General features: G+C 39.2%; 4 protein-coding genes across 8 annotated transcripts; all 4 read left to right on the top strand.

Moving 5' to 3' along the window:
• Positions 1–1,002: 1,002 nt before the first annotated feature.
• On the top strand, positions 1,003–5,457 carry LOC112276301 (O-methyltransferase 1, chloroplastic). Of its 2 annotated transcripts, none has more exons than XM_024507447.3 (8): positions 1,003–2,256; positions 3,025–3,206; positions 3,397–3,517; positions 3,764–3,912; positions 4,070–4,192; positions 4,310–4,492; positions 4,825–4,889; positions 5,293–5,457. In XM_024507447.3, exons 1-8 carry the CDS (start codon positions 2,184–2,186, stop codon positions 5,333–5,335), a joined length of 939 nt encoding a protein of 312 aa, XP_024363215.1. In that variant the 5' UTR covers positions 1,003–2,183; the 3' UTR covers positions 5,336–5,457. The 2 variants fall into 2 exon arrangements, with proteins under 2 accessions (XP_024363215.1, XP_073387191.1); XM_073531090.2 differs by lacking the exon at positions 1,003–2,256 and adding an exon at positions 2,681–2,909.
• A 2,629-nt stretch (positions 5,458–8,086) lies between these two features.
• LOC112276889 (endo-beta-1,6-galactanase) lies at positions 8,087–11,946 on the top strand. Its single transcript, XM_024508687.3, has 7 exons — positions 8,087–8,233; positions 9,064–9,579; positions 9,822–9,898; positions 10,080–10,399; positions 10,533–10,744; positions 10,857–11,051; positions 11,131–11,946. Exons 2-7 carry the CDS (start codon positions 9,130–9,132, stop codon positions 11,752–11,754), a joined length of 1,878 nt encoding a protein of 625 aa, XP_024364455.1. The 5' UTR covers positions 8,087–8,233; positions 9,064–9,129; the 3' UTR covers positions 11,755–11,946.
• Positions 11,947–12,334: 388 nt separating this feature from the next.
• Positions 12,335–13,965, top strand: LOC112276890 (peroxisomal membrane protein 11-4). The gene is made up of 2 exons (XM_024508688.3): positions 12,335–12,583; positions 12,866–13,965. Exon 2 carries the CDS (start codon positions 13,011–13,013, stop codon positions 13,758–13,760), a length of 750 nt encoding a protein of 249 aa, XP_024364456.1. The 5' UTR covers positions 12,335–12,583; positions 12,866–13,010; the 3' UTR covers positions 13,761–13,965.
• A 2,645-nt stretch (positions 13,966–16,610) lies between these two features.
• LOC112276882 (K(+) efflux antiporter 3, chloroplastic) lies at positions 16,611–25,004 on the top strand. Of its 4 annotated transcripts, none has more exons than XM_024508677.3 (23): positions 16,611–16,899; positions 17,191–17,251; positions 17,508–18,008; positions 18,348–18,734; positions 18,871–18,972; positions 19,090–19,170; positions 19,287–19,388; positions 19,574–19,651; positions 19,837–19,905; positions 20,027–20,077; positions 20,289–20,402; positions 20,636–20,737; positions 21,023–21,157; positions 21,356–21,537; positions 21,750–21,897; positions 22,131–22,202; positions 22,380–22,481; positions 22,690–22,851; positions 22,962–23,051; positions 23,304–23,465; positions 23,661–23,750; positions 24,002–24,283; positions 24,553–25,004. In XM_024508677.3, exons 3-23 carry the CDS (start codon positions 17,919–17,921, stop codon positions 24,772–24,774), a joined length of 2,823 nt encoding a protein of 940 aa, XP_024364445.1. In that variant the 5' UTR covers positions 16,611–16,899; positions 17,191–17,251; positions 17,508–17,918; the 3' UTR covers positions 24,775–25,004. The 4 variants fall into 4 exon arrangements, with proteins under 4 accessions (XP_024364445.1, XP_090103167.1, XP_024364443.1 ...); XM_090247041.1 differs by having other exon boundaries at positions 23,661–23,804; XM_024508675.3 differs by lacking the exon at positions 17,191–17,251 and having other exon boundaries at positions 16,613–17,116; positions 23,661–23,804.
• The last annotated feature ends 1,635 nt before the right edge of the window (positions 25,005–26,639 follow it).

The following is a 26,639-nucleotide window of genomic DNA, read 5'->3' as shown; positions in this document are numbered from 1 at the left end:
ATAGATTTGGCTTTATTAAAGATTTGCATGTCTATTTTACGATATTCTAGTATATGTGGTTCTAAAGAGCTCCAAGTTCGACTAGTTGTAATCAATTTACTGCCATTATCATCTTTAAACTTATAAATATCTAAAAGCTTATCTAATTGATTGTTACTTCTTACATCATGCAAGTTAATAAGAACCTTCTTTATTTTTCGAACATGTTTTAAGATGTCATGTCCTTCTTGCAAAGAATATACTTGAGGTTGCTTGTGCAAGTCTTCTAACTTATTCTTTAACATAAGCCTACATTGTCCATCTTTTAAATCATTTATAAAGTATGTTGCTTCAAACTTGAGGAAGATATGGCTATGTAGAGCATTCGCCAATGTTGACTTGCCAATCCCATCCATTCCAATTATCTCCTAACTACCAACAATTTGTAGTTTTTTTTCAAAATCAATTAATTTCTTATCTACACTAATTAACTTCAAGTTTTTGGTAGTTTCTTCATTGACCTACACCAATTCAAAAGCTTTCAAATTTGAGTGTCAATATAATTTATATGAATGTAAATGTCTTTATATACTTATCTAGATCTAACTCACATATTCTACTACATTATGGCATTTGTTACAATTATATTATAATACAAAAAAAACTACATATCTTATTAATAATTTGATTTGATAAATCAATTTGTATTTGGTCAATTATCATTTGTATGGTAGGATTAATTTTTCTAATTTGAGATACAAACTACAATCATTGAATAATGATTGGAAAAGATTGCCAAATCAAGAAAAGTAATTGTTGTATAATATTGCATAAATTTTCTTTGAGACTTATCCACCAATATCTTGACTTTAAAACAATGTCAATCTATGGTATATATTCTTTATCTTTGAGGTCTCTACTTTCTCTAGGACCTTAAAGAAATATTTTTTTAACATTTTCAACCTTGCATAAATCTCAAAGAATGTAGGACTCTTTAATGGATCCAACAACCAACAATTTTCTATCAACAATTTTAATTCTTTTGGACAAGATTTTGGCAAATTGAGCCTTTTACTTTTCTCAATAGTTTCTTGATAAGTACTATAATAGTATATATCACCAAAAGGTTGTGACCCCAAAATAATCTCACTACACAACATGCCAAAAGTAAATACATGAGCTTTTAAAGCATCCACCTCTTGCAAGGATTTTCCTTATTTCTTTATAGCCTCGGGTACTATGTATCCAACTGTTCTCAAAGTGCTTCTTCTTGTATATACTTGAGTGTTTTTCACTTCAACCTTTGAAATACTAAAATCAAGCAACTTCACATGTAAAAATTCTAAATCAACCACCTCTAGGATATCCATTGAATTTGCAATAATATTATCAGGCTTTAGGTCATGATGTGCTACCTTCATGTTATACATATAGCATATTCCACTTGCAATTTGCAACATAATATCTCCAAACAAAGAATGATGTTATCGCCACCTCCACTGCTGTTGGCTCCCAGGTAGCATCACAGCCGTCGATCTATCATGTTCAGTGCTATTCGCAACAGATAACCACAAGTACTGACCTAGAAACTGACGCTCATGCGTCACAAGAGCTCTAACTTCCAGCGTATCGCCTCACAAACCCCACCAATTGCCTCACATCCACGAATACAAGCACACCTTAATACAAGAGCAGCAGGAAATGAAAGAGCCACGAATTGTTCTAGCCGAGCCTAGACTACAAACATTTCCACGCGACGACAACCCACAAACGATAGTGCTCGGCTCGAGCATCAGCAAATAACCCACAAAAGTAGTTTCTGCGACTTCTGGTGAGGGTGAGCGGCACAAGCCTTGCAGAAGCCGAGACTGTCGCTGCTCGAGATCCGGCCACGCCATGGATGGAATCTACACTGATTGGTGGCCGGCCCTCATCCGAGCGGTGGATGAAACCTCTGCTGTGTCGCCCACCGCAAATGCGGAGGGATTCTTGGTGTTCTTTGAAACATTAAAATTTGAATGGTTCTGAAGAATATTGGTGCAGCTCGAGGTTGTGTTCACAAGAACATCATGAAAATATGTTCTTATAAAAGGTAGTCTCATTCTATGGAGGGGAGCATTTCGTGATACATATCTTTTTTCTCACTTGACATATCCTCTGTTCTGTACCTTCTGCGTCGCTTTGACTTTGTGAAAGAGTTTGTGATGTCTTCTTCAGTAGATAGATACTCATGGCTATACCAGGATGCGCTATTGGGAGCTGAAGAATCCATCAAAGGTAAGTGCCTCAGCACAAAGCAGTTTTGTTCTACTTTTAGCTTTGCAGTGCGTTCTCTGTGTGTTTCCGATGGCTATTCTATATTTTCAAATATTATATTTGAATTATATTTTTTTAAATCATTATATATATATATATATATATATATATATATATACACACACAAATGAATGAAATTGTAAATTCAATTTAATTAAACTATGTTTTTTCATTTGTTTTATAGTTTATATTTTAGGTTTTTGTAACAAATTTTAATCATTAAAAAACACATTAGTTCGGAAAATCACAAGATAATATTAAAAATAAGCTCGGAAGTGATAGACTCTTCGATAAGGTGCGTGACACTGGAAACTATTGTTCACGAGAAATTAGGAGAAGAATTGGGAAAACGAGTTCGGTGTCAAGAAAACGGAACCTTTTCCATTTTTAACGAGTAGCAGCAGCTATGGCGAGCGCTTGCCTCCTCACCAAATCTCACCTCTCGCTGCACTGCTTAGCTAGATCTCGTAATTCGCAACGCATCAATGCCATCGCTCACAAACGACGCCTCGTCGGCGTGTTACGATGCGCTGCGGCGGAGCAGACGACTTTGCAAATTCTCACAGCCGCTGAAGAGCGCGCGGCTCTGCGTGCCGTCGAGAGCTCCCGCGAGGGTTCAGCTACTCTTTCAATTCCTTTCGAAGCTTTCTTGTACTCATTTCTCGTTTCAATTGCAACTCATTGCCAAATTTTGAGTTCAAATTTTAACAACTGGAAATTGAATCGCAGAACCACTGTTTCACGATCCCTATGCAGTCTGCCTTGCAGCCACGAAGGGGCAAGCACTCAACGTCGTACCTGCGGCCGGGGTTAATGGAAATGACGTAGGCTATTATGAATTGGCAACAAGCTTCATTGATGAGAGGCTGCTGGAGGCTGTTAAGGACGACCAAGCCACGCCAGTGCGGCAGGTGAATTTCGTTGTCAACTTTTCTAGACACTCAATTGCTATGCGGTATTGTGCCCATCGAACTATCTCATTTGGTCTGAGGTAGAGATATTGAGAGCTTTTCCAGAGATTGATGCTCGGAAAGCGTCAAATCCATGCTAATCTACACGTACGTGCTTACATCTTCCATTCTCCGGGGAATGCATTCACAGATTGTCTTGCTAACCGACGGGATGGACACAAGACCATACCGATTACCCTGGCCTCCTGCATCAATGATCTTCGATGTATCGCCGAACACTACATTCAACATTGCCGTTGAGAGATTGGAAGGTAGAGGTCCATGCTATCCATGAGGTAAACCCTACAAGTTTTGACAATGTCGAGTCAATAAACAAATTGAATGACATGATCTTGATGCGTCACCATTATGTTTCTAGATACTGAGGTGGCCGTGCTGAGGCCAGATCCTTGCAAGCTTTTGGTTGTAGAACCCTAATTTTCCCGAACGACAAAACGGAAGGTGAGTTCACGATCTCAGCAGCGTGTCTCACGATGATCATTGCGATGGTCTGGCAGCTGTTGGGGCGAGAATACGGAGAGGGTGTATGTTTAGGCATGTATCGGTGGACCTTTCTGACGATGGAGATTGGAAAGACGAGTCGTTGGAGAGGAAGCTTGTGAGCGTCGGTTATCAAGGCATTCGGCCCAGCGTCTGGGCAATGCAGGTCAGCATTCAATCTTAGAGCGATCTCATGCGTTTCGATGTGCATATTGAGCTTCTCCATTTGTAGAGATGGCGTGCCTCGTTGCAATGTGGTTTTTCACTTCCTTGTGTGGAGTTCACGTGGTGAGCAAAGACTGAGGCCAATACGATGCATGCAGGGGCTGCAAACATTGACAGCAGAGGGCCTGTATGTCATTCTCAGATGCATCGGCAGCTTAGCTGCGAAGGATTCAATCTTTCTGGGAGAGCTGCCGCGTACTGCACTTGGCGATATCTCACAGGTATATCAAGCATCCCTCAAGGATCATATGACGGACTCGTCGATACAGTTGAGAAGAATGCTGCCTGTGCATCTCGTGTGTAGGTGACTGAAATAGTGTGTTTGTGGGTTTGTTCAGGACGAAATCGTTGCAGCGTTATACAGAGTGTTCGGAAGCAATGGTTTTCATGTGAGTTTGATGCCGCACAATGAAATTTCATGTAGTGCGTGGTCGAAGAGTAGGCCTCTGGCCGTCAAAACTGAAGAGGGCTATGGAGAAGTGTTTTTTGTTGCCAAGCAGCTGAAACTCTCCGATCAACAGGCAAGTTTTGCGGTCCTTTACATTGTCGGGCTGAGGTGCACGTTCTTCAAAAGAAGTTGATGAAAGTGGTATCACGATTCCTTTAAAGATTGTGCAGAAGAGTTAAGGGTTTGATCAACTTTTCTTATTTTTGTGATCTCCTGCTACGTACGAGAACAGTCGGTCTGTTAGCATTTCTTTCAGTGGACTTTCATAGGTATTAAGTTTTGTGGTGAAGCAAATTGGAAGTAATGGATTACAATTACTCTCTTATCAATGATAACAGTATATACGTGTAGTTGCCATGTTATAAACCACAGGCCAACAGTTTTGTTTGCTTTCTTCTCGTGTAGGTTGATCTTTTCCAGACAATGATATCCGACAGAGAAGAGATCGATGAAGATGGGTTTGAGGACTGGTAATATCTAACTTTGGAAGCAAGGGGTAGTAGTCAGGGATGATGATTCAACAAAACAATGTACTTAGCAACGTAATGGTTGTCATGAAGCCACTTAAGAACTTACACTAAGACGTGATGACATCTTGCTATTGTGTTCCTATAAATGCTATATTTTACAATTTGTCTTGAACTATCTTTTGAGATTTCCAAGTTCCATTTCCTAGTTCCTCAAACATGTTACAATTTAGACTCATCAATTGGCCATTGTTGAACTTCGAAAACTAGCCAGCTGGGTATTATGATGTAGTCTTGAGCTCCATAAAAAGTAGTTTTGCTTCCTCAATGGTCGCTTGAAGTCAAGTCCTAGATTCGTGATTAGCAACTTGTGACTCTAATTGAGCGGAGTGAAATGATCCTGCAGGGTCTTGCCGATATCCGAATACATCAACAAGGCTTGCGTTTAAAAAGTTAGATTGTTAGATTGTTTTGAGTTGCTTTCGTTCATTATTATGTTTTGTTCAGCAGTCAATGTACTTATTATATGCAGATATTTACAAATCATTCTATGATTGGTAGTTTGTTGTAATGTGGTTTTCAGTCATTGGTTTTTCAGTGATTAATTGGAGCATATTTCAAATACAGATAAATATAAATGAAATACTGTATTCAAATGTTTGTCCGAAGTTTATTGTTAACATAATCAAATTACACATTCAAATATTATGTACCATGTGCTATATTAAATTATACTAAGTGATATGAAAGTTTTCTATGTACTAAAGATTAAAATCTCATTTGTCATGTTGCCATATATAAAATTTGTAAACAACATTAAAAAAACTGAGTTAATTTTTATGTTTTATGCAAATTAAAACAAATAATGATTTTTTAAAATAATAGTAGTTTGAAATCAGTCATTTATAATTATTTGTCATAAAACTCAAATAGATAAAAACATATTCAAATTTTAATTTAATAATGTTTATACCCATAAACTTATCTGTTTGTATGTTTTTAGCTTTGAATAATTTGCAACTGTTAATTTTTAAAAAATTTGTGAAGATTATAAATATAATATTATTAAATAAATAAAAATAGATCAATTTTCATAACTTTTTATAAAAAATTATATAATGTTATTCAATTCAAACCAATATTATTTTTTACACAATGCACATTGCATAATATACTATAAAGTAAGCAATTTCACTACAATAAATATAAAAAAAATTAGCAACAATACAATATTATTCCAATAATCCATAGGTGTTTTATTACAATTAGAAATTTTGAATTATGGCAATTAGAAGAAAAAATTTTGTTATTAAGATATAAGCATTATGTACTTTCATAAAATCTTTTGCAAGAAAAAAATATTTCTTACATCAAATCATTTTTATATTCCAAAAAAATAGTAATGAATATTTATTAAATAACTTCAAAGACCATAATCAAGAGGGTTGAAAAATTCAAGTTTTTATTAAATTGAGAATTTGTGGAGATAGAGGCATTAAAAAAAAATCTACATAATTAAATTTAGATATTTGAAATTACTAATTCTAAAGTTTTAAAATAAAAAAGATGTAAAACCAAGTAATCTTTATAATCTAAATGTTATATACTATGATTAATATGTAAGCTTGTATTAAAAAAAAAATAACTTAGGAACAACTCAAGCTTCAAATTCTAATTTTTTTTATTTTTCTTTGGAAGTGAAATGCTTCAATAAATGATAGATTGATTGAATTTGTTTGTTTCAATGAATTGGAAGAATCCAATGAAGAACTAGTAAGTAGAAAGCTTATAGACTAAATAAAATTGAAATTAAATCTTTTCAAACATCAATATTAAAGACTATGTTAGAATGTTATTCTATGCCAAATTCTACTATGACATGAGGATTATCTCTTAGGGTGTAATTTTTATAGATGGTGTTAACAATTCTCTTACAAAAAAAATTTAGTTGATAGACATTTAAGATAAGGTTTTCTTTTAGCTCCTTATCTATTTATTATAGTTGGTAGGATTCTCAATATTGTTATCTAAGAAGGTATTTTAGATTTAAAAAAACTACTTAGCATTGACATTCTTTGAAGTTTGACCAACATATCATGTGCCAATATGCAAATGGCTTATCTATCATCATCAAAAGAAATGAAAACAACATGGATACATTAAAAATATCATTTAAAAAAATAATTTGGTTTTAAAAATAAATTTATACAAATCTATTAATTATAGTAATATAGGAATATTGTAAGACTTGTATAGATACGTAGTTTTAGTTAAGGATAAGTATCATTCAACAATCCAAATAAACTCTTTTTTGGATTATCTCCACACACTTAAAATATTGACCAATTTTTAATTGATAGAAGAAAATGCAAACATAACTATTGGTGCTTTTTAAATTTTAATATAATTAGATCTGTTTATACAAGGTCAAAATTTTTTAAAAAAATTGATAATTGTAAATTATTACAATGTCTTGAATTAGATTAACTTTAATAATAATACTCAAAAAATTAAATAAAGAATATACAATTTCTTTCTCTTTGGATCAATCAATCAATAAATATTTATTCCTATATAAATTTTAAAGAAATATATATATATATATATATATATATATATATATACATTCTTAAAGAAATAGGAAAAATCTTTGATGAAAAGAAATATGATTGGAATAAGATACAATTTAAAAAGCTAAAATAAAATTAAGAGCATCTCAATGTAGTGTGATAATTCATGAGAATATACATGGACAACTGGTTTTTTTAGAGTTGTATATAAGGTTTTATTTTTGTTGCTCTGATATATGCCTCCACAAAGGTGTCATAAAAGATATAAGTTACCATGTTCTATAATTTACTTCAACAAATCAAAACATTGGGATATACTCCATTTTAAGCAATTTTTTTTTGTAGAATCTACCATTGAAATAAAGACAAATATTTAGATTCATTGATACACAAACCAAGACGAGAGAGAGTGGAGTCTTGCGTTTGGGAAAACCCACTTTTTCCATATTAAAATAATGGCGCACAAGCCACTTGGCACCACCATGGGTTCCAATACTTTATCCAAAAAGTCGAAAATACAGGAAAAAGGCGGGCTGCCTCGGGCAGGGCGATGCACCACGCGTCGCCCAGGAATACTGCCCCTTCATCCCCCCCCCCCCCCCCCCCCCCAATTGCTTGGTTCGACATTGTGCTGTGGATCATCCCGCTCCCTCCCCCGCCCTCGCTCAAATTTGAGCTCCAGATTGCCTCGCTCGAATGATTTTGAGAGAAGGATGCGACATTGCTGAAGATTCGAAATTGGGATTCTTCTCCAGGACGCCGGTGCGATTCCTTTCGGTGAGCTGCACTAGACTTTTGCACTGTCACTCTGTCGTCCAGGATTAGTTTGGAGATTCTTGTCCCTGTGTGAGTTCATGGAAAAAATTGTGTTGCGTCGTTGATGCACGTCAGGTTCGTGGTTTTTGTGTGGTTGTACAGAGATTGAAGTTTTTGAATTTTTTGAGGTTTTGATTTAGATTGAAGAATGTTCGTCGGAATGTAATTTGAGTGTTGCGCTGATTATTTATTTATTTATTTTTATGTGTTCATGTTATTGGCGACGTCGTGTTGTTGGTTTCACTTTCATTATTTTGTGGGGGAGAGAATTGTATAGAACTTGTTGTTAGCAAGATATCTGTCTTTGAGTGGGTATTCGTGGAAGCGAATCTTACAGATGGTTTTGTAGGTTTTTTGTTCTTTGAATTCTGGTTAGGATGTACCTTTGCATCTGTTATGTAGCGATCAGAACGCGGCAAATACTACGAAGGAGCTGAGTGTAGTTATTTGAAGTTGTCAATGCGGATAAATGCCCAGAGAAGGGAATTTCCTCTCGTCTGTAGCGGCTTTATTCTAATGCTGCACGCACAACACATTCGAATTTTACATTCCTCTGTTTTGCATTATCAAGGGCTAAGCTTTAACTGATAGACTTAGTTGCACGTAATTGTCCAGTGGGGAAAAATCACTTCTTTGCGTGATGCAGCTAGTTCTGTGATGCGGGTCATTAGTGCTTTATCCCCAGAGGTTTTTGAGATTGTTTGTGATCAAGAAGAAGGTAATGAGCGGTATGGCGAAATGCTTGAATGCTGTGTCTAAGCTTTTGCGGTTCTTGTGTTCTTTAAATGCAGATAACATTGGCTATTCAGTGATTGCAATCTGGTGCGCCTGCAGCATTATTTGCAGACATTCACCCTATGGCAGCTTGTCACCTTCCTATAGCTTCTACGAGGCAAGGCGACAGTGCAATGTGGGTGGACCATAGCGGGTTAGGGTGTAATGGCAAGGTTTGCAGATTTCAGAACATTCTCACAGCAACTGGAGAGACGAGTTACGCTAATCGAATAGTTTCATGCTCCTCTCACGTAGGTGGAAACCAATATTTACAGCGAACAATATTGTCGAAGAACGTTGAGGATACTCAACTTCGATGCCGGAGGAATGCCACCAAAGTTTTTGCTCTTAAACCACCTCGAGAACCTGTGCCACTTGAGACAGGTCAGGAGCCGGACGTTGGTTCTTCAGACGAGAAAGCCACAAAGGAGGCTGAGGAGAAGAAAGTAATTAAAGTTGAGAAGAAGGGATTGCTTGGTCAGATACAAAACTTTTTTGCATGGATTGGGGCGTGGCCAAACATTCCTCAAAAGGTACTATTTCACTTTCTTTCAATTCCAGGGTCGGATCACTTAGTTTGTGAATCTCCCTAGATTTTTGCCACAATGTGATTGCTGAAACGTTCCAGTGAATGCGCCAATTTCGGCAATCCTTTTTTTTTTTTTGTTTTACATCAACAAGCGTGATGGGTGTGTCATGACGGAAATTTGATCGTCTACTAGAATGTGCATTGGTTAATGTTTATGTGGATTTGACATGGATGGGCGGAAAACAGGAGGAGTTCGTTCAAATCCCGAAAGATTTCCAAGATATTTATGTCATTTGGGATGGCTGGGGCACTTCACTTTGCTGGTAGGAGAACAGTTTTTAAGCTTATTTTCAGCGCACCAGCTATATCAAAGGACTGTGTTGTGTTTGTAAATAAAGACAATGCATAATCATCTTCCAAATATTATGACGCCCCATCTAAGATGTGTATAATAGTTTGACAGGTTGAAAGGATTCACAGGTTGAGTAACACAGATGTGTGCAGGTGGGGTAATTTTGTAGGTGGTTTACCGAAAGAAGACTTCGACTACGTAGTGGACTTGCTTTTCGATCCTCGTAAGGGGCTTGGAATGAACATTGTGCGGTACAACATCGGCGGTGGCGCAGACCTCACGATCGATACAAATCTTCGACCATTTGGAGACGTGCCTGGATTCAAGGCTGGTCCGAATGAGCCCTACGACTGGACGGCTGATAAGAGGCAGAGAGCGGTCTTGTTTGCAGCCCGTGACAAGGGTGCAAATATATTTGAAGCTTTCAACAATTCTCCACCGCCTTGGATGACTTTTAGTGGCTCCGTTACAGGTAAGAACATTCAAATCCGTACACACATGGCCACCGTCAACGAATACGCTCAATCAGTGGAATGACCTTTGTTATTGCTTGTGTACGTGGACCCTGATTATTTCTCGGCAAATGGGTAATGTACTTCTGACAGGAAATTGGAAGAATGGTCAGGACAATCTCAACCCAAAATATTACGAAGCGTTTGCTGATTATCTGACGGAAGTTGTGCTCAAGTACAAGGAGTGGGGGATACAGTTTGATACCTTGGCACCATTTAACGAGCCATGTGAAGGGTGGTGGTATATTGACCGGAACAAACCTCAGCAGGAAGGCTGCAATTTCTCAACCAAGTCAATGGACAAGGTACTTGTTCTCAGTTTAATGGTGCCTACCAATGCTTGCACATGCCTCGATGATCAGATTTGCTCATCATGCTGAGCAATCGAGAGTAACCCAAATTGTAATCGAACCGCAGGTAATCCCCATAGTTAAGAAGTACTTGGTTAAAAAGAACTTACCGACTCGTTTGAGTGCGTTCGACGCGTGGACATTCAACACGATCAGAGCCATGCGAGGAATCAGTGAAGAATCTATGGAAGCCATTGACCAGCTTAATGTCCATACCTACATTTTTTTCGTCAACCGAGAAGATGACGCCAAGCGCAGAGAGGTGAGTTTTACTCTGCGATTTCTGCCGCTGCAAAGTTGCGAACTTTTGTGATTCGCTGACATTTGCATTGTTTCCTCAGACAAACAGAAACATCGCAGCGAAAGGCAAGAAGCTGTGGATGTCGGAGTACGGGCCACTCAATTGGAACGGCGACGAACACGAGGTTGCGTTGGGAGTGGCCAAGCACATAACCCTGGACATCAACGACCTCCACCCCTCGGCATGGTGCTACTGGCAAGCTCTAGAAGGGCCTGGCTCTCTCTGGGGCCTCCTGCAGACGCCCCTTGTGTATGGCGCCTCCCCTATCTCCGTCGATCTCAAGAAGCAGTTCTTTGTAATGATGCATTTCAGTAGATGGATTCGCCAGGGGTTCAAAGTTTACCGAAATGAGGGTCTCCGGGACTTTCTTGTAACTGCGGTTGATCCTCTGGGTACCACTGTTATTGTGGTATTTACCAATACTTCCGACACGAACAAGGACGTGGAATACGACCTCTCAGTGCTGGCTCCCCGCCTGAAAGACTCCCCAATTCATGTTGCACCGTTCCGAACTTCCCGAACTGAGAACCATGCCGCGCTCCCTGTCCTGAATTATGAGGAGCCTATTCTGGATATTCGCTCATTGGCAAAGTCGGTGACGACGCTCGTGATTTCGCCTCTGCAAAATGATCAGAAAGACCTCTTTGATTTATCGTCTAGATGATGTACATTCTTTGATAGGAGACGAACGGTGGGTATCAACCCATTTTAATGTCCTCAATTTGTCGATGAATTTGGTGACCTCTTGCCTGTTGTAGATAGGAACGTTGAAAGCTTCGCAGTTCGACACACCCAATTGTTTTCTACTCAAAAAGAACTCCACATTGGCAACAGTAAAAGCATCAATCTTACCATCTATCTCGCAACTATCATGCCTGTTAATGACACGGTAGTAGGCAAGGTGTCTAACGAAGGAAAGAAAAGTTAGAAAATGTTCAGTTTTTTTTTTTTTTTTTTTTTTTTTTTTTTTTGTGGCTTACGTGGAATGCTACAGGGATTCGCACAAACAGTTTCAGTTGAATGGTGGCTGCTGGGATTTCCATTTTTCGATGAACCACGTTTGTGGTGCCTATGCGCTGGTCGCAGAAAGGCATCTGTGGGGCCAAGCCTGAACGATACACTGTGTGCATGTACACAGACGAAGGGCCAGGAAGCCTGCAGTCAGCACTTTACGGATAACACCATTTCTTTCCGCAAACCACTTCTCACTATCTGGAAATGACAGCAACCTAAAATCACATATCTTCGTTTGGATAGAAACGACGTTAACGCAACTCGTTCGCGATACAAATTTTCTGGTCAGCAACCAAGTTTTTGCAACACTGAGCCCAGAATTTTTAGTGCACTTGTGAGAGTTTTGAAGTATTCAGGTTCTCCGAGCTGGATTGTGGAGTATATCCCCTGTTGATGTGATATGAACTTCATCATGCTCTTGAGGTGCGAGTAGAAAGTTTGTCAATGTTGGATTTGCAGTCACCATCGAAGTTCCACGGGTAAGCGACTTTTTTTTCTTCCTTGCTCTCTCGTGAACAATTGCTTAACTTCGTGTATTCGTTGTCCCTGATCAGCATTGCTTCACGAACCAAATGTGCATTGTCTGTAACGTTCTCGGGAGCCTAGTTAGTCCAAAATTCTACAAAAATGCGGATCCTGTAGGATAAGGTTCCACGGTCTCGACAATGCTCGCGATTTAGTAGCATAAATGTTTTTTGAGACTCTAGGCAGGCGTCAAGCTTACAGGATGATAGCTCATTATCTACTGTCACACGCTGCAGTGGGAGCGACTGCAAATCCGTGCAGATCCCAAGAAATTTGTGTTGGGTGTCAACATTCTCTAAAATCATTTGAGACGGATCGGGCGGTGCTCCTAGTGGACAGTACAATTGGGAGGATAGCCTGAGGACTCATCCTTGCTCAAGCATGGATAGGAAGAAGGACACCCTCGACAAACTGGTCATATTTTTGGCAAAACGAGACGGAATTGACAAGCTCGTCAAGACCTTCCAGTACGTCGGGAAGCTCGGCCACTACAACCTAGAACGCAGAAACCCACAACTCGCCGATCGCTGCAAGAAGCTCGAAGTAGCAGCAGGCCTGAGCCGAAAGGCGTTCCGAACAGGCCGATTCCTGACAGGATTCAACGCACTCCGCACCACCACCTTCCCGGACCACAAGCTCCAGGTCCTCTCCATCTTCGGTTATGGTGGCGAGATGGTCTACTGGTTTTTCGACCACTTCCTGTGGCTCTCCCGCGTCGGGGTGCTCGACCCGGAGCTCGCGCGCCGCATGAGCTACATCTCCGCGTTCGGGGAGGGCTTCGGCTACATCTTCTTCATCATCGCTGACCTGATCGTGATCCGGCGGGGTCTATTAGCCGAGGCACGCTACAAGTCGCAGATCACGGAGCTCGAGGAGCTGCAGGTGATGGGCGTGGATCTGAAAGGCGACAACAGCGTTGCAACGCAAGTGAAGCGCATCCGATCGAAGATCGCTGCGGTGCGATTGCAACGAATCATGTCAGTGATGTCGATCATCGCCAACGTCTCCGATCTGATCATCGCTCTGGCGGATGTCGATCCCAATCCTTTTGTTTGCCACCCCGTGACGTTGGGCATCAGTGGGCTTGCGTCCGCATGCTCAGGCTGGTATAAGAATTGGCCGGACTCGTAAAATCTCTCGCATCCTCTCCTCTCTCTTTTGTCTTTGTCTTTGTAGATACTGTAACCGACTTTGCGCCGTGGGTTTGTAACAACATTAAAGTCGCGTCATCTTATGCTTCTGGACCAATTTTCTGTACATGTGTAAGGTTTGCTCCCTTAATTTTCTTCAGAGCTTGTTTGAAATCAGGACACTTTGTGTCACAATTCGTCAGGTTCATCTTGCGTTGGATGAGTGTTGAAGGGTCAATGCTATTGTCCAAGGAATTGTGGGCACCTGAAGATGCTATTTTGGACACTTTTGAACAAAACCAACAATCTGTAAATAAACAAACAAGTATGAAACTATGTTTGAGTAGGTGTGTGATGCCCTTACTGAAAATATAATTGGTTTTTAAATGGAATTGGTTTCATTGAATATTAATTTTGGAGTCAAGAGTAGAGTTAGCCTTGAGTATCTTTGGAACTTGGGTTCAATATTTTTTGTAAATTATGTTTACTCTTTTTTCAGCAGATTATGTCCTTGTGTGGTTTTTACATTGGGTGTCATATGAAGCTAATGTATTGGAGAAAATCTTCAAAGAATTGCCAAGTGCACCAATGGTTCAATTGTAAATTAAAATCTTGCTCACAATTTTCTCTAGTCCATCCACTAGGAAACATCAAAATAAAGAATAGAAGAATGAAAGTTTGGCAAAGAATAGAATAGACAATAGAAGAGCCCCCAAATAGAAACCACTAAAAAAAATACACCTTCTTAGTAAGAAAGGATGAAGATGGAGCATAAATTCTCAAGAATATTAACTGAAGGCATAAAGAATAAGCCAAAAAATGATAGGTTGTATTCAAATTTGCTTTCTTTAGGGAGTCTATACAACTAAAAGTTCACTTTAAAATTCCTCTACTAGTGGAGAGAATACAAAGTAAGTAGAGACCATAAAATGGATCAAATCAATATTTTGCCACAAGTTTAAACATATAAGCTTGTATCTTCATTCTATTTTTTTTTGAAAAGCATTGAAAATCTCATACTAAAATATTTTTAAAGAGTATTTCTAGTAAATTTAGATATAACTTCTCAATTTTTTTCTAAAATTCATCTCTTAAGATAAGCTCAATAAAAATTTTAAAATAATATTTTTGATAGTATATAGAAAAAAATAAAATAAAATAAACTAATGTATTCAATCTTATTTTTTTTTCTTTGGGCATTTGGACGAATTTTTCTAAATAAGAAGCTAACAAAGTGAGGCTTTTCAATTTCAACCAATTCAAGGATTTAAAAGTTGTAGCTTCTTACCTTATACTTAAGTATAGAGACTTTTAAGATGTCTTCTCCTAATTTTAGTAAAAAACTATTTTATTACTAATAAATTTTAAGATAACAAAGGAAATATCATTAACTATAGAAAGAAATTATCTAAACTTTAATTGAAGAACAAATATGGCATTAATAATTCTTTAATGAAGTTTTAACTATTAATCTACTTGGCTTTCTTAAGAACATTTTTTCTAATATATTAAATGCTTCTAATGCTTACTTTTAAAATTGAGATGGTTATTTTTAATAACAATATAAATTTTCTTTCATTACCTTTTTTTCTATCTATAAAATAATTGTTTTTTACTATAACTAAGAAGATTTAGAAGTAACTTTAAGTAGAATCTATAACTATTAAATCCACCTTTGATGTCTTGTATAGTCAATTTCCAAAAATTTTGCTCCATCTTTATCATATCTCAATACCAAGTTGTATCCTCTAATAGTTCCGATTTATGTTTTTTCAATAGCTTCTTAATTCTTTTTTGAAATTTCACTTATGCATTTTCTTACTTTGACACCTCTTATTGGTACTTTACCATTTATGCCTAATTTTTCAAAGAATTTTCTATCCACTCATTCTCCTTATTTAAAACCTCTTCAATGCTTGTGATACTAATTGCAACATAATAATATAGATTCAAAAATAATTTATGTAACTTTTTTATTTATATTCAAAGAAAATTACTAATTTTGGTACTTATATTTTTTATTTTTTTTGTTTTTTGTTTTTTTGAAAAATAAAATTACAACTAACATGCACTATAAATTCTTGAACATTGACTCTCTAAGTTCCAAATCTCTTTCTATCTAATTTAATTATTTTTATATATAATATTCAATTGTATACTTTCTCACCTTAAAATCTATAACTATGGTAATTTTTATATATATAAAAAAAGTGGTTGAAGTACTTAACTTATTCTAATTTTTTATTTAATATAAGATAAGATGTTTTTATTTCTTAAATAAACAAAGTAAACATAAATCACACGAATAATCCAAGTTTTTGGAATTCTAACTCCAGTATTGTATTTAGATTAATAGTTCTATTTGTATAATATTCAACATTTTATTATTATACATCTTAATTTAAAATCCTTCAATTTTTTTATAATTTTATTTGTATCATTAAAGTTTTAAGTTTTTACGATGATAATTTTTAAACCGTTCAAATTTTCAAATTTTTAGTAATTGTTGAATTTTTACCTTCTACATGTATTAAACTACAGTATATAGAAGTTGTGCAAAGCATGGTTGTAACTTAACATTTACATAGAATGAACATCTATATATATATATATGTATATATAATTTTTTTTATTGACCTAAAATTTTATAATTTTAACTAATATATACATCATACAGACATTTTGATATATAAAAACAATAATTATTAAAGTGAACTAAAATAAATGGGGGGGGGGGACGTTGTTGTTGTTGTTGTGGCTCATGGTGCTCCAAGGCTTCCACGGAATGCGAACCCGCCGCGTATGCCCAGGCATCGCCCCCGCTTTGCCTTATCCACTGCCACTCTCCACTCTCCTCGCGGGTGCGGAAAAGAAAGGAAAGTCGATTCTACACATCGCGTTGTAGAACCTCCTTTCGGGTCCGAATTGTGGGCTTCGGATTCGATTTCCTGTGGTCGATTTACTGACTGCGCCTCGCCTGCAGCCCCAGCCCCAACCCGGCGGGTTTTCGGTTACCGGAATTCTTTTGTAATCAGGGACGTTTCAGTCCACGGAAATCGTGAATCGTGAGTGATGGGTTGCGTGTGAATTGGAGGAATTCTGTCTTCCATTGGCTGATTGGCTGACTGGTTGCGGATCAGGTATTGGGTCGGGCGTGTTTGGATTGATTGATGGTTGTTGCGGCGGATCGGGGAGTTTGAGACTTAGAGCGGGCAGAGTGAAAGAGTGATTCGTATGCGGGATGGTTGACGTTTTTGAGCTGGATGGTCTTTGATTACGATCAACTACGATTGGTTTTGGGGGAAAATCTGTTATAGACTACTACATTAGGACCAATCGGCTTCATATCAATTTTGGGTGAGCAGTTTTGAATTGCTTCTTCGGGGTTAATTTAGTAAGTGTTTTAGTAACGATTTTTGTTGGTTTCGCAGTGTTTCTTGCTCTTGCGATCCCAGCGCTTGATTTGACAGTGGGTCGCAACGGTAGTCGTAGGTATGGTGTGTTTTTGTCAACTCTCCTCGTGTTATCTGAGAGTGCACGTGAATTCTGCCTCCGAATTCGTTGCAAAAGATGAAGTTCCTGTGTAGGCAGCTGGGGCGATTTTGTGGATGTAATTGCGATCTAGGTATTGCCCTGAATTTGGCACTGGTGTGTGAGAATGCAGCTTCCGTGGCTCACATAAATTGTTCCTTCGATTGGTATTTCTACTGAGTTTTCTCTTATGCTTGTGCACATTGTATTTATGCAGGTGCCAAGTCGTTAATGATTCTCTAATCTACCTTTAGTTGAGAGCCATATAGGGATTGAGAGGGCGCAGAGGGTGTGAAGCACGTTGAGCACATCAGTGTGCAATATCATCAGCATTTCGACAACAGAAAGGGTTTATGGTAAAGGGTTTATTCGCCCTGGCAGGAGAATCACTTAACAGCTATATTGCTTGGATGCGATTTTGAGAGTGATAATGCATCCTGAGATTGCACTGCGTCGATCAAGCTAAAGAGGAGCTGCTGGGAGGACATTACTGTTGTTAAACCCTCGTGAGTTTTTTCGTAGGTGAGTAGCTTAGATTTTATAGAACAGTTCATCAACGCTGGAGTCATAGCTTACGGAATTTGAACTCTTCTAAGATAATTTTAATGTAGCTACACAAAGGAGAGCCATGGCTGTATGTGCGACCCTCACTGCAGGCGTTCCCCATATGGATTACCGCTCTGTAAGTTGTGGCAGAGTTCACCCTGACTTTTCACGGGTAAGATCTCGGAAACAAGCCAATTCACATGTTTTTACTTTCAGAACTATATTGAGGAAGTGATAAGATTGATGGAAATGACCACCCACGCTCTTATGCTCAGGGGTAGCGATTTATTTATCGATTTTATCTTATTGTTCTTGGAATAATGCATGATCGATGAACCAGTAGGTAGGAAAGCTTAAATTGTGACCAGAATTGCTTGAATCCGGCAGAATCTAACAAGTAGCTGTATTTGAAGCCATGCTTAGGCATATTTGTGACCTGGACTTCTGTACAGTCGATTTCCGTTTTATGTGACTAATTTCAAGGTTTGTGTTTGAAATGTGGTGTTTTCAGGTTCTGGATTCATGTTACCTATTACGCGTTACTGCTTTACGAACAAATGCATCCCGTTCTCCTCTTCGTCGATCAGGTGGAACTAATGCGATTATTCAGCACACTTTGACCATTCCAGCACTCAGCTTGAAACTTCAAAGTCGAAAAATTAGGAACCAATTGCTTCGCAGCTCTGCAAGCTTAGGCGGTGGAAATTTGGCCAAGTTAGTGTGGCTACAGAGCCATCCCACTAGATCACCGTCACGTAAGAAGCTTGTTGTTAAAGCCCAAGTAACGGAATTAGCCTCAGGTTTAGACGTAATCAACAACCTTGGGTTGGACACCCTTACATTTCTTGGGGCCACTGTGTTGATTGTTCCAGCGTTCAAAGCTATTAAACAAAGTCCTGTACGTGATCTTCACCATCATGCCTTTTGGTTTGCTCATTTTTCAGGGCAAGAGACACATGCTCAAATTAATCGTGCTTTTTTACCCTTTTTTGTGATGCCGGAATAACTAGTTAGACACGTGACTTCTTCGCCAGATCCTGGGGTTCCTATTAGCGGGCGTTGTATTGAACCAACTGGAATTGATTCGAAGCGTTACAGATGTCAAGGCTTTGGCTGAGCTTGGGATCCTGTTTCTTGTAAGTAACATTCTTATCTATCACTTGATCGGTTTGTGTGAGTGTTCGTGATCTGAATCTGCTTCTGAGTCTATCATTTATCGCGTTGGGTTGTGACACTTAAAACGACTCTTGCAGCTGTTTGAGATGGGACTGGAACTTTCTTTAGCACGTCTTAAAGCTCTGGCGAAGTTTGCTTTCGGCATAGGTCTTGCCCAGGTATGCTCCCCTGTTAACTGGGATTCTACTACTGTTTTAAAATCATTGGGTGTACCTCTCCCGTCCCGGAGCTGTATGAAGAGTGTGTCCTTTGCCTGCTTGTGATTTGTCTGCAGGTTGTGCTATCCACATTGGCATTTACGGCTTTCGAACTCCCTCCGAATAAGGCTATCGGCACTCAAATTCTGGAGTTTCTCTTTCACGCTAGGCCTGATCTTGTAAGAACATCTTAGCAGAAATCCAACGTTGTATGACCTAACTTAAAGACATGCAGAATTTTCACTTGATATCTGCTTGAGGCTTTTTCTAATGCTCTTCAACATGTAAAACTGACGTTGCTCACACTCATGCTTTTCCGTTGACGCCTGTCATGTGATTGAGATGTTCTCTACCATATTTGCAGGTGAATATTAGAACGGTGGATGAAGCGGTGGTGATTGGTGCTGCTCTTTCGCTGTCGTCGTCAGCTTTTGTGCTGCAGGTTTGCTACTCCTTTCCATTAGATCGTGCACCTCGCTTCGGTACTGAAAAATGAACGAAGCTCTTTTCTAGATGGTTCGACCTCCCGATCTCCGCACAACGTGAATATTGGCATAAATTTGGTCACGAAATAGACACTTCTTTAAATGGAAGAGTAGATTAATGTGAGGCCTTTCATGTACGCAGCTTTTAGCGGAGAAGGGGGAGCTGCCGACACGATTTGGTTCTGCTACTCTGGGTATTCTGCTCCTACAGGTGAAAATATGATTCAAAAGTTCGTTGACGAGATGCAAATTACTACGTAATTACTGGTAGTCATGTCTTTATCCTGTTGCACATAATAGTCGGTTCTGACTTGTTGAGGTATTGTTGGCAGGATATAGCTGTTGTACCGTTGTTGGTGATCCTACCTATCTTGGAGACCGGGGTATGGAAAATCTCACCCTGCAGGCACTTTCTTTGTTGTCCGTTCCTATCAAGAAACTATGTCATCAAGAATCATGTTGGGGTGGTTAAAGTCAGACCTTAGACCTTAGACCTTCCAAGTGTAGTTTGGCAATAACAGAATTGAAGTATCATTGATTCATAGTGGTCTGACTTGTCTACTTAGCTAAAGGAATAGTGTGGTTGTATTGCAGAACATTGCGGATTCCAATCTTTGGCCTGTTTTGGCATCGGAGAGTTTGAAGGCTTTGCTTGGACTTGGCCTCATATCCCTTGGTGGTCGTATTTTCCTTCGCCGACTTTTTGAAGTACTTCTCCGTGCTTTTCTAATTTCTTTCTTGTTTCAGTGTCTTTTTACCCGACCTCCTCATATCTTTGAACTAAATTGCAGTCAAAGTTTCAATGAAGGTTGCAAGTTGATTGGTTGTGGTGTACAATGGAGTAATTCACTCTGTGCATGTGTAATCTGTTGAATGCACAATGGTCTGACCACACCCAGTTAGTTTATGTTAGTATTAACCTGAAATGGAAACTACTACAGATTGTGGCGAATTCGAGGAGTGCAGAGGCGTTCGTAGCAATGTGCTTGCTGACGGTTACGGGAACCTCTCTTCTTACACAAAAGCTTGGATTTAGTGACACGGTTTGTACTTCTTTGTGTGGATTTATGCCGAGTGTTTGCCTTTCATCTTTCACTAGCCAAGTGGCCATGCTCTTTTATTTAAATGATTCCAATTTCTGCGTGTGTGTGTGTATGTATATATATCTATATATTGTTTTATAGCTATGTGGCCTAGCATATTTTGTATATATCCTTGTTACTAGTTGCCTGGCGATGATACTAAGTACGTATAACATGCGAATGATTATCAAATGAACTAGTACTTACAAAGTTTTTGAGAGGTTCATGCGTGGATGCCGTGTGCAGCTTGGGGCTTTTCTAGCTGGGGCATTACTTGCTGAGACTAACTACCGTACCCAAGTGGAAGCGGACATAAGACCATTCCGTGGGCTTCTGCTGGGGCTTTTCTTCGTCACCACCGGAACATCAATCGACATTCAGGTTAGCAAATCTTACCCGCATTATATACCACCCAACAGTAGAATTTGATTGAGTGATGCGTTTGTTTATCCACCACGGCATCATATTAGGAAAAATGCAGTGTGACTATTTTAGGATCGTATGAAATAGCTTTGATGATTTAGGTCATCATACCAGAGCCGCGATATCATGTAATCAATAAGTCATTGTGGTGTGAAGTTATTGGTACGAGAATGGCCAAATGTATTGGCTCTTCTCGGAGGGCTTATTGCTATCAAGACTGCTATCATTACTGCAATTGGGCCCCGAGTAGGGCTAACCTTGTCCGAGAGTGTCCGTACGGGATTGCTACTTTCACAAGGCGGGGAGTTTGCGTTCGTCGTATTTTCTCTCGCCAATCGGTAAAGATAATCTTTCAATACTTTTGTAATGTAGACTTCACATTATGTTCTGGGCAGGACCAGTTGATTGGTCTGTTCGGTGAAAGGCGAACATGGTGTTTTTGTGAAGATGTGTGAAGTATTTGGGCGTGGCATTACGGAGCATGGTTATCAGTTCGGCTACATATCTATACTCACCCCATTTAGTGACTAAATTTCGTTGGATTCTACAGACTCGGGGTTTTGCCGTTGGAACTGAACAGGCTATTGATCATTGTCGTGGTTCTATCAATGGCTTTGACACCGCTTCTTAATGAAGTGGGTCGGAAGTTAGCAGAATACATTGAGAGAGAGTTTGAGGATTCTTCTCCAACAGAGTCAGTGCGTAAACAAATCATCCCTTCCTGTAGTAAGGAGCTCGATTGTAATGCATTTTTTGCTTGTTCAGATTGTTTTGGAAGATTACCCTCTGAAGCTCCAGATAATGTACTATTCTTGTTCCTGCACAAGACTGCACCCAACGCCCATGCATAGAGTTTATTGGTGTTATCTCTATTGAAGAGCACTAGTTGTGAGGTCTCTTTTTGTAATCACGCATATCCCGTTGAATGCAGGAATTGCAGGGCGTGAAGAATTTTCAGGCCAAAGAACCCGTGGTCATAATTGGATTTGGTCAGATGGGTCAGGTAGGTGTTCTGCTTTCCTTACGATTCATCTATCGAATGTTAAAGTAACCTCTAAGGAACGTTTACCCATCCATACCAAGTTCATTTAAACTAGATGACAAAATTACGTAACGAGTCATCCTTCTTCGTAAACTTTGTATTAAAATTGTATAGTAACATTATTGCGTGCCTTTCTAGGTACTCGCCAACTTTCTCTCCACTCCTCTGGCGACTGGTCTCGGTGGAGATGCTGCTGGTTGGCCGTATGTTGCATTTGACCTGGATCCTGGTCGAGTCAAGGTATCATTTGATTCTCTATCGTCCCTCTTTAGATATGTAGATTGCGCAAGGGTACGGTTGAAATTATGGGTTATGTCCTTTTTAGACAAGAATTTGATGTCGTACGCTATCATAAAATATAGTATGAAAGCCAGCGTTTCTTTTCGGACAAGGACGGTTGGTTGAGTAAAGGTCACAGTTAGACGTTTGGTTTCTTCTTGTTGTGCAGGCAGCTTGTAAGCTGGGCTTCCCAGTTTTGTACGGAGATGGCTCTCGGCCTGCAGTGCTACAAACAGCAGGCATTGCACAGCCGAAGGCAGTCATGGTCATGTATACAGGGCGACAAAAGTCAGTGCAATCAGTGGAGCGTCTTCGTCAAGCTTTTCCCCAAGTATGAGGTCTCTTGGTTCAAATTTAACCCTAATATGCTGTTCATAGTTCAGAACTTTAAGAACTCTGTATATTACTGAAGATATTTAACTTGGTGCCCATTTGCTGTAGGTGCCCATCTATGCAAGAGCACAGGATTTACAGCATCTGTTGGAATTGAAACATGCTGGAATAACTGACTGTATACTCGAAAATGCTGAGGTATGATTCTGGAATTCAAGTAATACAGATGTATGGCGATCTTGATGTGTATAAAGGTTTTTTTTTCTCTCTTTCAAAAATCACCTCTCCTCAGCAGCTTGGTCTATTTTCTGGCTTCTAGTTCGGTTTGTCTAAATTTTTCTTCTCTAACTATAAAATTTCAAACTAATTATGATGTGAATCACCTTCATGATTGCTATATGCATCAAAATTCTCAGGTGTTCAGTAAATCATGTGGTTGTTGTTGTTCAGACAAGCTTGCAACTGGGGTCAGTGCTGCTACGTGGGTTGGGAGTTATGTCTGATGATGTAAGATTCTTACGCCGCATGATGCGTGAATCTATGGAGCTTCGTGCGCAAGAGACAGTAGAGAAGAAGGAGCACAAAGAAACGGACTGGCTGGTTCCTTTCCAGGTTAATTCCCCATAGTTCTCTCCATCACGCTTGCGAAATTTGTAGAATGAACTGATCATAGAAAGCCGAGTGTACACTAACTGACGTTGGGGTCTGACTTTTTGATGGATTTGCAGTTGTATAACCATCACTTGAAACCTTGAACGTTTAAAATGTGAAATGAACATAGTACTAAAGCACATTCCGTGCTTGCAGACCAAGGTCCGGCAAACTTGGAAGAACAGAAACCTGAAGGATGATTCGGTGACGAAGGATAAGGAACTCATTAATGAGCAAGCCTACTGGGTGAGATCAGGCGGTGCTGCTCCTAGTACAGATTCGTATTTGTTAGACGACGAGGTTAAGCACCACTGACTGAACCTCATGGCTTTTGATTGTTTCATGCCCATCTCATTTCAGATGGGCTGTTCTGTATAGTGTTCCAACCTGGCATATGATTTTTTGTTTTAATCTCGAAACGCGCTCATCGGTTGTTGTGGAAGAACAAGCTTGTCGCAGGCTTTGCTCTCACAGGTTTGACTTATCCGTCATTGCAGGAGAGAAACTCAGATGAGAAGTTGCCATTGCTTTTCGCCAACAAGAAACCTGCCACCGATGTCAAAGTTTCAGCGACAGGAGTCCTAAACGGTAGCGCTCTTTCTGGGGAGGACGGTCCAACGTCCTCATCGGCTGTCGCTGTTGCATCGCCTTCTGGAATGATTCTTGAGCAGGAGCCACAGCCCGGGGCTGCTGATCAAGAGTTGGACTCGGAGACTGAAGGTCTCATTGTCACTGTTAAACCCTCTGATACTGAACCCACTCCGTCTGCGTCGCCCTCGGTGAGTACCTACATCCGAATTTATTAACGTTGTTATCTAGTCTCTTCGCATTGGAGCAGATGCCACATAATCTTATGTGACATAGCCCATACTACGCAACACGTTGCCACTGCAACATTATGCTGTGCTTGGAACAATGTTCACTGTAAGTTGTAAACTAGAGGTGTACATTATGCTTTTAATGCTTCATAACATTGTTATAATACGAGCACAGATTAGAGTTGAACATGGAAATTGGGTTCTGATTGCGAGTGTTCCACCTATGATAGGTCCAACCAGCAAGCATGGGTATGGCCAAGCTGAAGTGGCGAATGAGAACAACACCAGAATCAGATACCAGCAACTTAAGCTCAGAAGATCTAGATGAGAGAGGAGTGACGTTGTGTGCGTTGGAGGAAGATGAGCGGTATGAAAGGGATCTCGAGGAAGGCGAGGAGCTGGAGAAACTAGATATAACAATTACTGCATTGAATAGGGAAGAGTCTAACTGAACTCTTGGATTGAACTTCGACATCTGCTGGAGATTTTGTATTATACATTGATGTGGCATCTGGGCCACCTAATCCCCTGCCAGAAACTACAAAGCAGTTTTTAGTCAGAACAGTTATTTTTATCTCACGAGAATGATGTCGAAACCGCAGATATCATATACACCACGACAGCTGAAATGATTTTATTTTCTTTTCTTTTTTTAATACAGAATCAGATTGTCTTTTCCTCACACTGCAATCTTTTGTATTCAGTGTCCATTTTGATTGCTAGAAACTCAAATGTTGATTTTTTATGTTTCTTTTTTACATGCTTCTAGATTGAGTTGGACATGAACATGGTATAGTTGGAAATACATTAAAAGGTTCTGTATTCAGAGCTGCATGAGCATTAAATGATAGGTCTTACGCAGCACCACTGCTGCTTGAAACCGTATAATTTAATCTTCCATAATTGTACTAGGCTTCTTTTGTGCAACGTATTGTTCTGTTGTATGACCAAAAAGAAAAATGAAACGTATGTTCATCTTGTTAACAAAAATCCACTAATGGCCTATTTCACCATGTGATTGAGCGAAAAGATCATGTTATTTTCTAAAGTTTATCGATCATTTCAAGCCCAGCTATTCCACACATGAAAACTACTCCACCCCTAACATTGAGAACAAATTGAGTTCTAGTATTTTTAAGACACCATACAGGTGAAGAATTACACTTGCAACCATTTCCATTTATTTTTGTTACAACTTCAATTCAAAACTTTTGTTATTTGTAATTTTTTTAATGTGCACAAACTTAATAATTTTCCACCCTTAATAAAACATTAACATAATTATGATGTAGCCCTAACGATATGAAATATTTTTTGGTACCAAATGTCACAATCTTCGCTGACACTATTAGTAGAAAAAATCACGTCTTCCTACATCCACTTAAACTCATACAAGCGGAAGAATTCAAGCAACCTCGTGTGTCGCTCCCAGAGCGTAGGCTTCAAATGCTGTAATCCGATTCCAAATATCGACGCCAATTTTAATGAGGCAAAAATAAGTAAATAAAATAAATAAATGAAAATCTTGAGGGGGATTAAACACGGCAATTCAGAGAAAGAGAAAAAATAATAAAATAATAAAATAATGCAATCGGGTCCTCAACAACATCAGGTACCCATCATCAATCAGGGAGAGTTGAAGCAAATACAAAGCCATGGTTGGTGGCTACAACTTATTTCCAGACAAGAGGACCGATTTGCGCAGGATGTTGTCGCCCCGATTGCGAAACCAGGACTTTTGTAAAGAGTGATGTGTGCAACAACTGGAGCTTGCTTGTACGATGGTACCGCACGTAGTTTGGGCATCGAAACGACGCATTATGCCAAATAGGGATCCTCAACAAAGAGAAATTCTACACAGAAGAGTTGTCGACGATTTGAAGGGAAGAAGAAGAAGAGCACAACAGCGAAGTAATCTCGACTCGATTTGTTAACGCACGTAATACCGATCGGTACCCAGCAAGGGTAGTTAGTAGCTCCTGTGCAGATCACATAACGAAGGAAGAAAGAAAATGTGCACGGTGTTGTGCAGTTTTCGTACTGAAGACGGCGATGTGGGATTCTCTACTGAGCCAGGCGAAATATGATGGAGTGATTAAGCTCCTTCGAGACAGAATTGTCGAGTTATTTGGTTTCGAGTTGAACAGGAATCTGTGCATGGGTTTGTTTTCAAGCACCGAGGTAACCATTGTCATGAATGGGTTCCGTTGCATCACAGAAAAAGCTTTCTTCCGAATGCACACACCATGCGAATTTGGTTTGCAGATACGGTTGCAAGCGGACGTGTACGTCGGTATGGTGAATGGAATATTTCTAT

The sequence above is a fragment of the Physcomitrium patens genome, chromosome 24, assembly GCF_059467195.1.
Source record: "Physcomitrium patens ecotype Gransden chromosome 24, ASM5946719v1, whole genome shotgun sequence".
Lineage (NCBI taxonomy): Eukaryota > Viridiplantae > Streptophyta > Bryopsida > Funariales > Funariaceae > Physcomitrium > Physcomitrium patens.
The sequence above is the reverse complement of the archived record's forward strand: the minus strand, read 5'-3'. Positions and strand labels throughout refer to the sequence as shown.